The 9,215-nt window shown below is 47.2% G+C and overlaps 1 protein-coding gene across 2 annotated transcripts in view; it reads right to left on the reverse strand.

Moving 5' to 3' along the window:
- Nucleotides 1-1,697, reverse strand: part of ACBD6 (acyl-CoA binding domain containing 6) — a 168,604-nt gene extending 166,907 nt beyond the window's left edge. Inside the window, exon 1 of one of the 2 annotated variants that reach the window (XM_066624957.1) lies at nt 1,167-1,691. In XM_066624957.1, the coding sequence (XP_066481054.1) occupies nt 1,167-1,406 (240 nt within the window). In that variant the 5' untranslated portion in view covers nt 1,407-1,691. Of the gene's footprint in view, nt 1-1,166 lie in introns of both variants that reach the window. The other variant, XM_066624958.1, reaches the window with a different exon arrangement.
- Nucleotides 1,698-9,215: the final 7,518 nt, after the last annotated feature.

The raw sequence follows: 9,215 nt of genomic DNA on the forward strand, positions 1-9,215 counted from the left end.
TCCCTTACCTCGGGGCTGCATTGCAGCTGCACTGGTGCTGGAAAGTAGGAGAGGATTGGGCCCTATCCAATCCAAAGAGGCAGAGGTAGCCAGACAGCCAGCAAGGGATCAATTCACCACCTCAGGCAACCCACCAGACCCTATAAGCAAACAACCCATATAAGGTTGGAGTTTCCATTTCCCCTCATCCCTGTGTTAAATTTCTAACCAGAAATCAGTCATTCTAAGGCCAGGGAATGAAGATCACAGCTTGTGGTGCTGCACCACCAGTTTCACAAAACCATCCCACTTACAGATCCACTCATGGAGGGGGTGATCCACTATATCAGGGGTGGGCAAACCCTAGCCTGGGGGCCATTTGTGGCCCCTGGGGACCCCCAATCCAGCCTGCAGAGAGCCCCCAGTCTCCAATGAGCCTGTTGGAGACTACTGGAGCCTGGGCTGGCTGGTGACTGCCGGTCACAATCTGCAGAGGCAAGCAGCAGGCTGGGTTAGAGCAAGACATTGTACGGTCTCCACGTTTTCTGCTTTATCCTGGGCATTATTTTAACACACACACCCCATTGCCTCTGAACAACTTATGCCCCCACATGCTTCTGCCTTGGTCTGTATGTTTTTACTGTGCAATAGGCGTGTGGCAAGTTCTCATGTGGTTCTACATGCCTGTATTATGGTTCTCATGTCATGTGCTCAGTAAAATTCATTCATTCCTGTTCTGTTTCTAATGTATTCAACTGTGTAAATTTATTCAGATTTGAAGTGTAACTTAAGAGCCCAATCCTTGCACGTCTACTCAGAAATAAGTCCTGTTAGTGCCAGGTAAGTTTGGATAGGACTGCAGCCTAAGGGCACAGTCCTACCCAGGTCTACTCAGAAGTCAGTCATGTTAGTGTCAATGGCGCTTACTCTCAGGAAAGCGTGGGCAGGACTCTTTCCCCGGTGCCAGAGGATGCTGCGGCTCCCCGCCCTACATCCAGCGCTGGCTGCGGCCGTGGGGGGCGCAGTTAACGGGAGGCAGGTCCCCGCCTCCAGCCCCGCTCGGCGGCTCTCCGGAGCTTCCAGGCGGACTCGCAGCCGGTGCTCTCGGCGCCTTCCCGGGAGCGGCCCCGCGGCCGCCGCCGACGGGACTCCCCCCAGCAGCCGCGCTGAGGGCGGGCTCCACTCACCTGCTTGTAGCGCGCATACAGGTAGAGCAGCTGCTCCCTGCTGGCCGCCGCCGCCAGCCCCGGCACCCGCTGAGCCGCCCGCTCGAACCGCTCCGCCAGCGCCGACGGCGACGAGGAGAGGCTCTCCGAGTCCGAGCCGGGCCCCGGGGACTCCCCGCGCCCCGCCGCCGCGGCCCCGTCTTCCTCGCCGGAGCTGCGCCCGCCGCCGCAGCCCCCCTTGCCCGCGAACAGCGACGCCATGATCCGCCTGCTCGCTCGCTCGCTCGCTCACCCCCTCATCCTCCGCCCTGCGAGAGGGCGCCGGGCGAGTCGCAAAACAGAGCTCGCGCCCACGGCTCAGGCCCCGCCCCGCGCCCAGCCAGCCCCACGGCAGCCCACGGGTTAAAGAACCTCCGCGCCTGACTTGCGCGTGGGCGACGAACGTAGAGCTAGAAAGGCCAGAGTGGCGCACGCGCACCGCCAGGGTCAGACTTCGGGCGCTGCGTCTGCGGTATCAGTTCATAGGCAATGCTGCAGGCGCAAACGACGCTCTTGCCGCTCGGACTCCTCGTTAATCCTCGGCATCTCTGTGGTACCGCTTCTCTAGCCGTCTGCATCAGGGGTTACAGTGGGAAAACCAGCGAGTCTTTAGACCGGAAGTTCCGATGACCAGCCCGAAAGTGGAAGGGCTTTGGCTGTAGAAGGCGAAAGTCCAGAGTTGCACTCACAGTGTGTCTGTTGCCGTCACGAGTGAATCTCCCTGATTGGGAAACACGTAGCGCTCTTGGGACGCAGCTGTAGACTGTGCTGCGCACGTTTCCTGGCAGCAACACCCATTGAACACAGTGGGACTTACTTCTGAGTAGACACGTGTAGGGCATGCCTTTCCCCTCCCCACTTTTACATGGGGTTTATTTATTTATTTATCCTCCACCTTTCCGCCCCACACCACAATATTTCAATATAATAAAAACAGTGCTAAAAACATTAAAACATGCTGAGTGTCAGCCCAATCCTCTCCACACTTTCCTGGGAGTAAGCCCCATTGACTGCAATGGAACTTACTTCTGAGTAGACATGCATCGGATTGGGCTGTGTATGTTGTCAGAACAGAGGCAGGGAACTTGTGGCAGGGAGGTGTGGTGGGTGGGGAGGCAGGTGAGGCAGAGCCGCCCCACCACAGTCCTTCGAAAAGTGCTGCCAGGCACCCCGGCACCCACACGCTCTGCACTCCTTTCCCCCTTTCTTTGTGTGTGGTTTGTGGGTGCCTCGCAGGGTGGCGGCGCTTTCCGGAGGACTCCTCTGAGGAGGCTCTGCCTCACCTGCCTCCCCCCATTGTGCTTCCCTGACTTGTGGAAGAAAAAGTGTTTACAGTAATTTTTGCACTGAAATAGCAAATAGGGAGAGGAGGCAACTGGGCTGTGGGCGTGTCCTTGGAGTGAAAGAATTTTCACAGAAAAGACAGGTGACTTCGTACTCAGAACACCGTTTCCAAAAAGCAGAATATACATAATGCACCCCTTGCACTGTTTTGGTCTTGTCCTAGTCAGGACTGGGAAAATGCTGTGCAGGTAGGAGATTCTGTGCTTAGGGAAGGAGAAGGACTTAGGATTTAGAAGCTCTGAAATTCTGCAAAGTCAGGACTACAAGACATGCCCCAAATTGCAATTTGTGCATCCTTATTGTGCATACGGTCCAATGAAATCCATGTGACATTCCAAAATAAGTGTGTGTAATATTGCAGCTTTGCCTCTTGATCCAAACCTCAAGGCACTGAATGCTGTTATTACTTCTGTTACTAGCTGTTATAACAGTAATTAGTAATTAATTAAACAGTAATTGACAGTAACAGTAATTTAATTAATTAATTAAACAGTAATTAGCTAATAATTAATAAACATCTAATAATAATTAAACAGCTAATTAGCTGTTATTACTGTTATTAGCTGTTATTACTAATTATGCACTCATCGTGATAACCATCAGGATCACACAATACATGAAACATGGTGTACTCTTTTACCTTAATAATTGAACTTAATTAATCCACAATAATTTTAAATGCACATTCTGTATATTCACTTGGAAGTGAACTTTTTGTTAACAGTTTTCAGTGTGCCAGAATAGTTACTACAGTTAGTTCTCTTTATCTGCAAATTCGTTTATCTGCAAATTCATTTATCTGCGAAGAGCATTATCTGTGCCTCTGCGCTCAGGATGGGGTGGGGCTTAGCACAGCTACAAGCAGGCAGGTAGGGGTGAGAGAGGGTGCAGGATGAGGAGAAGAGACAGTGGCCTCCTCATGAGCAGAAGGCAGTGCTGGCATCATGGGGGGGGGGGTGGAGAGGAAGAGATGCCTCTACAGTAGTGGTTCTCACACATTTAGCTCCGGGACCCACTTTTTAGAATGAGAATCTGTCAGGGCCAACTGAAAGTTATGTCATGACAAGAAGTGACATAATCAAGCAGGAAGAGTTTTAACAAACCTAGGCTGCAATCTTACTCACACTTACCCAGGAGTAAGTCCCATTTACTATCATTGTTAAAAGAATATACAGAGTAGCCTGTTAGAAGTGCAGGTCTGTAACATTTCTCCAAATGCAGTCACATACCATGGTAGCATCAAGTCCAAAATATTAAAAATAAAATATTGAAATGTATGGGGACCCACCTGAAATCAGCTCACAACCCACCCAACACAGAGTTTGAGAAACACTGATCTACAGTATACAGCCAACAGAAGAGGGGGTTGTGGTAATTGCATCCAGTCAATTATATTCCTCATGTTTTAGAACAGGGGTGCCCAAACCCAGGCCTGGGAACTCCCAATCCGGCCCGCAGAGAGCCCCCAGTTTCCAATGAACCTCTGGCCCTCTGGTGACTTGCTGGAGCCCATGTTGGCCCAATACAACAGCGTGAGGGTGACTGTTCAACCTCTTGCATGAGCTGTGGGACGAGAACTTCCTCCACTGCTTGCTGTTTCACATTTGTGATATAGCAGTGGCAGTTGAGGAAAGGCTGGCCTTGCTTTAGGCCAGGTCTTTTATAGGCCTTGAGCTATTGCAAGACCTTCATTCATTCATATATGTTCTATCTCTAATATATTCATTTATGTAAATCTATTCAAATTTGAAATGTAAATGAATTCTTTTTTTCACAGCCCCCAACACAGTGTCAGAGAGATGATGTGGCCCTCCTGCCAAACAGTTTGGACACCCCTGTTTTAGAAAGTTGCTTGAATTTTGTCAATTTTCTGCATTTGGTAATGGCCTGTGGAGAATCGGGCACATTGGTGTCCACTTCTAGATTAGCCCCACCATCTTGGGCACCATCTTGGAGATTCCAGCTGAACTTTCACAACCCTGACATCAATGAGAGGCAGTTGATGAGAGGTCTCTGGAAGGCTGCCTGAGACTGCTCTGGGGCTGGGGCAGACTTACACACTTACTAGAAAGTAAGTCTCAGGCTACAATATCCTATACACACTTTCCTAGGAGTAAGCCCATTGGACTTACTTCTGAATAGACATGCTAAGATTGTGCTTTCAATGAATTTATTGAAACTGACTTCCAATCTAACATGCTATAGAACAGTGCTTTATCTCATGCAGAAAGTACCATTATATGGAGGTCACTTGGGCTCATTGAAGAGGATACTGTCCCTACCCAGTGAGTAAAAGCAGGCCTCCTCTCTCCCTTTTCATCACAAACAAGAGTGAATCATCTTCCTCTGTTTCAAAGCACATATCCTTCAAATGAACTTTTTTTTTTTTTTAAAGATACTTTACTTGACAGGGCTTCATGCAGGGACTAAATGCCCAATCCTATCCAACTTTCCAGCACCAATGCAGCTTTGCCAGTGAGGAGTGAGGTGCATCCTGTGGTGTGGGGGCAGTCACAGAGGCCTCTGGGGGCTGCATTTGCAGCTGCATCAGTCCTGGAAAGATGAATAGAATTGGGCTCTAACTTTTTTAAGGCTACAATCCTATACACAATTTCTTGGGTGTAAGTCCTATTGAATTCAATGAGACTTCTGAGTAGGCATGCATAGGCTTGTGTTGTAAAAGAGTTAAATGAGAACCTATGTATTTCTATCTTCATTTGTAGTAGGGTTTTAAAAATATTGATAAGAAAGTACAAATGGGGCCTCAGTATCCACAGTGGATCCATTCTCAGCCCCCCCCCCCCCATACAGAAAACTAATCTGCTGTTTCAGTTCCTTTAAACCCTCCAAAGGCTTTAAGCCCTGCACTCCAGATGCCTTTTGGGGGTTTTCTGAAGAGGCATCTGCCCACAACCTTTGTGGGCTTCAGAATGGCCTCATAGAGCAACAAAAAAAAAAAAAGTTACTTCCAGTTTCCCAAGGGTTTCCTGGTTTCCCAGCTTTCTGGAAGTGTCGTTTTTATGCCTTTATGGCATTCTGAGGCCCAGGGAAAGCTTCCCAGGCTTCAGAATGCCTTAAAAGGCATAAAAACCTCACTTCCAGTTTCCCAAAGTAAACCAGTAGTAGTGTTTTTTTTGTGCTATGGGGCCATTCTGAAGCCTGCAGAGGCTATAGGTGGACGAGCACCTGTGGGCTTCAGAAACCCATCTGAAGGCAATTGGGGCATAGGGTTTAGGGTTGGGCCAAGTTTGGCTCAATGCAGTCCTAGGGACCCATGTTGAGCCAAACCTGTGGATATAAAATCCATGGATAAGTAGGCTCAACCTGTAAACTTTCAATCCTGTGTGAGGACTGGATCTCCATGGTAGGAAGGGAATTTTGCCTCTTGTTATCGGCAGGGATGGGAACTTGAGTGAGGTGTCTTGAGCCTGAGTTGTAAACACATGTATTTTTCACTGACTCAAGTCACCTGCTTTGATGACTTGGGTACTGACTTGAGTCTGAGGCCACTGACTTGGCACTTGGTCCCCATGTGTCTGTCTGTGTCTTGGTGTCTTGCTTACTTTTTCTGTGGCATGAAAGACCTCATGGGGCCACGATTCAGACCGGGTGAGTAGCAGGGAAGTTCCAGCCAGAAAGCAAGGAAGGGTTAATGTTTTGCTTTTACATCAAGTAAGTGGGGGGGGGGAGCGGGACCAGGCTGTCTTGACCATCTCTGAAAGAACAGTTGATCGTTGGACAAAGGTTGTGTGGTCTGATTTTTTTTCTTTGGATGAGGGAGGACAGTAAGAGGAGCCCAAGGGGGTTCTTGCCTCAGAATTGGCTGGAGAAACAGGGAGGGAAAGAAAGGGGTAGCAGGGTGGAGGCGGTTCGTAGTGATCACACTTTCCATCCGCATGGCTCCTTTAGGATCCATTGGTACTTGAGAGGAGGAAGCCTCATTGAACAACTGGCTCAAATGGGACTATTTCTGAATAGAACTGCAAAGGATTGGATCATACTGCTAAACCTCCCAGCTGCTGTGTGTGACCCTCCTTCTTCTTGCTGCTTCTGTCCTGCTTTCATGCAGTCCATCCCACCCCCTCCTGCCTTGTTTACAGATGGGATGGGGACATCTGGGGAGTGGTTAAAGAGAACTCCAGCACACACACACAGCCCAGCAGTAGCTCTGCTTTCTTCTATGGAGCTGCAGCTGGCTTTTTAAAAGGAAAAACTCGTGACTGGGGGGGATTTTTGAGTCACCAAAACACTCTGGGTGACTCAGAAAGTCTATCTGTTAGGTCTCATTTTTAGTCAAGTTGTGCGGGGCAGGGACTCATGACTGAACTCGAGTCAAGCTGTGCTTAACTCGCCCATCCCTGGTTATTAGTAATGTTGTAAGTACATGTGCCAATAGATACACATTACCGTAATGCAGCTATACACAACTGCAGTTTCAGAAGCAATTGAGGCATCAGCCATAGTGGGGAAAAAGCACAAGCACTGCATAACTGTGGTTTGAGTGCTAGTTTCCCTGCAACTGAGATGTGACCCAAAAGGAAGACTTCTGCATTTTCTATATCAACTGTTTCAAGCAAAGGCTGTATTTTCCAAAAAAAAAAAACATAATTTCCACTGGCTGACACTAGATCATGCACAGTCACACTTGGGACAGAGGTGCTGCACTTTCCTGCTTTCTAGCACACTCAGGACAGCTATTTGCACAAGAGACACAGGAGACTGGCTATTCTAAGGGTGGATGGCTCTTACACATACTAAATATAATCATTTCAGATCCAAGTATGAAATGTGCCACCAAATTTAATTCAGAAAAACTGTGACTTAACTATCTGAGAGCTCAGAAACACTGGACTAAGGCTGCAATCCTACACATGCTTACCTGAGAGTCAGTCCCCTGTTGCCTGTTTCTCTGTGGAATTTGTGTGTGTCTCAGGGTTTGGGGTATTTCCCCTTCTCCTCTTGCTAGCAAAGCATTTCAAAGATTCTTTGTCTGCTGTAGCTTCATTTACATGGCATTCCCTACTGAATTGCAGGGATGACTGAGAGGGGTGGCGGTGGGTGGGCGGGGGGGGGGGAGTAGAATTCAAGTTTCAAGGAGTATGGACTGAGTGACCAGACTGGCACTCCTCTAATCAGAGAGCAGGATAACCTCCTTCCAGCTGAAGGATAAACTCCCAAGCAGATGGAAGTTCCTTCTCTTCCTCTTCCAGTCAACCAGCACAATAGACAGGGAAGTCCGCTAGCCCACTCACTTGAGACTGTGAGTGAGACAAGCTGGAAATAGGTCGGTCATGAGTCAATTTCAGGTGAGTCCCCATTCATTTCAAGGTGCATTTTATTTTTAATATATTAGACTTGATGCTACTATGGTATATGATTGCACTTGGGGAAAAGTACTTGTCCCAAATATATTTGCATTTGGAATCTGTATTTTTAACAGGCTACTATGTATGTGCTTTTAATAACTGTAGTCAATGGGGCTTTTTCCCAGGTTTGGATAGAATCGCAACCTTGGGGGTGTTTGGGGAAATTTTTTAAACAGATCAGCAACTATTTGGGAAGGTTAGGAGGGTTCCTCTTTATTTTAAATACATTTTAAAACTTATACTCATTGCAAACTTTTAATTTACTTACTTGGTTGATTAATTGATTTGATTTTGTTGTATGGGAAGTTTTAATTTTCCTGCTTGATGATGTCACTTCTGGCCATGACATCACTTCCAGGTTAATGACATCACTTCCAGTGGGTCCCAACAGATTGTGAGAACTGGTGCTATAGGGTTTGAGAACCACTGATCTAAATCTTTCAGCCGTTTCATAGATTTTATTTGTTCCAAGCCTTTTTCAAAGCTCCTGGTAAAGCTGTGAGTTAACAGTTCATGCATGAGATTCCACAGCTCCTCAGAGCCATCTGCTCCTTACCAGTATGATCAGAATTAACCCTTTTAAAATAAAGTCTCTCTTTACTTTTTCTCTTGCCCATGTGACTTTGTCTCCTTTTTCTTTATTAGCATTTTAATAAACTTTTTGCATCACATTCTGCCTTGTTCTTGGAAAATCAGTGGATTGTCATGTCTCCTTACTCTGCAGGTGCTACTGTGAGAGTTGTTTTGAGAGAACTCTGAGGTCCAGTATTGTTCTAGGAGGGGTTCTGCCCAGAGATGTTATGTGAAAATCCCCTTTTTCCTTTTAGTTGTGATTTTCTCTATATATCTGATTATGTTACTATGGACTAAAATATCATGCAGGCTAAACTTCTCACACAGGCCACATTTCCAAAACTCTGGTCAAGTCGCAGGCTTATGGTTACACAACCACCACCTCCCCATGGTCACACATTATGGGAGGAAGTCTGGCATCTTAAATCATTGTTTAAGTGTCTCCTACATTACTGTATTCATTGTATTGTTTTAACCCAATCGCTGTTTAAGAACTGTATGCAAAAGTGTCTCCTAACCCAATCACTGTTTAAGTACTGTATGCAAACTTGAACTACCTTCTTGTGTTGCTGATTCATTGTATTGTTTAAGTTCCCCCATCTAGGAAGCCAGCCATAGACCCCATTGAATTTTGCTGATAACTGACATACTGATCCTTTTTAATGTTTTACACACTCCAAGCACCCTGCTGTGTGGTAGTAATCCAAGCTCAGCACTGTCTGCAAACCCCTTTTAAGTGAGGGCTTCT

The sequence above is a fragment of the Tiliqua scincoides genome, chromosome 4 (genome assembly GCF_035046505.1).
Source record: "Tiliqua scincoides isolate rTilSci1 chromosome 4, rTilSci1.hap2, whole genome shotgun sequence".
Lineage (NCBI taxonomy): Eukaryota > Metazoa > Chordata > Lepidosauria > Squamata > Scincidae > Tiliqua > Tiliqua scincoides.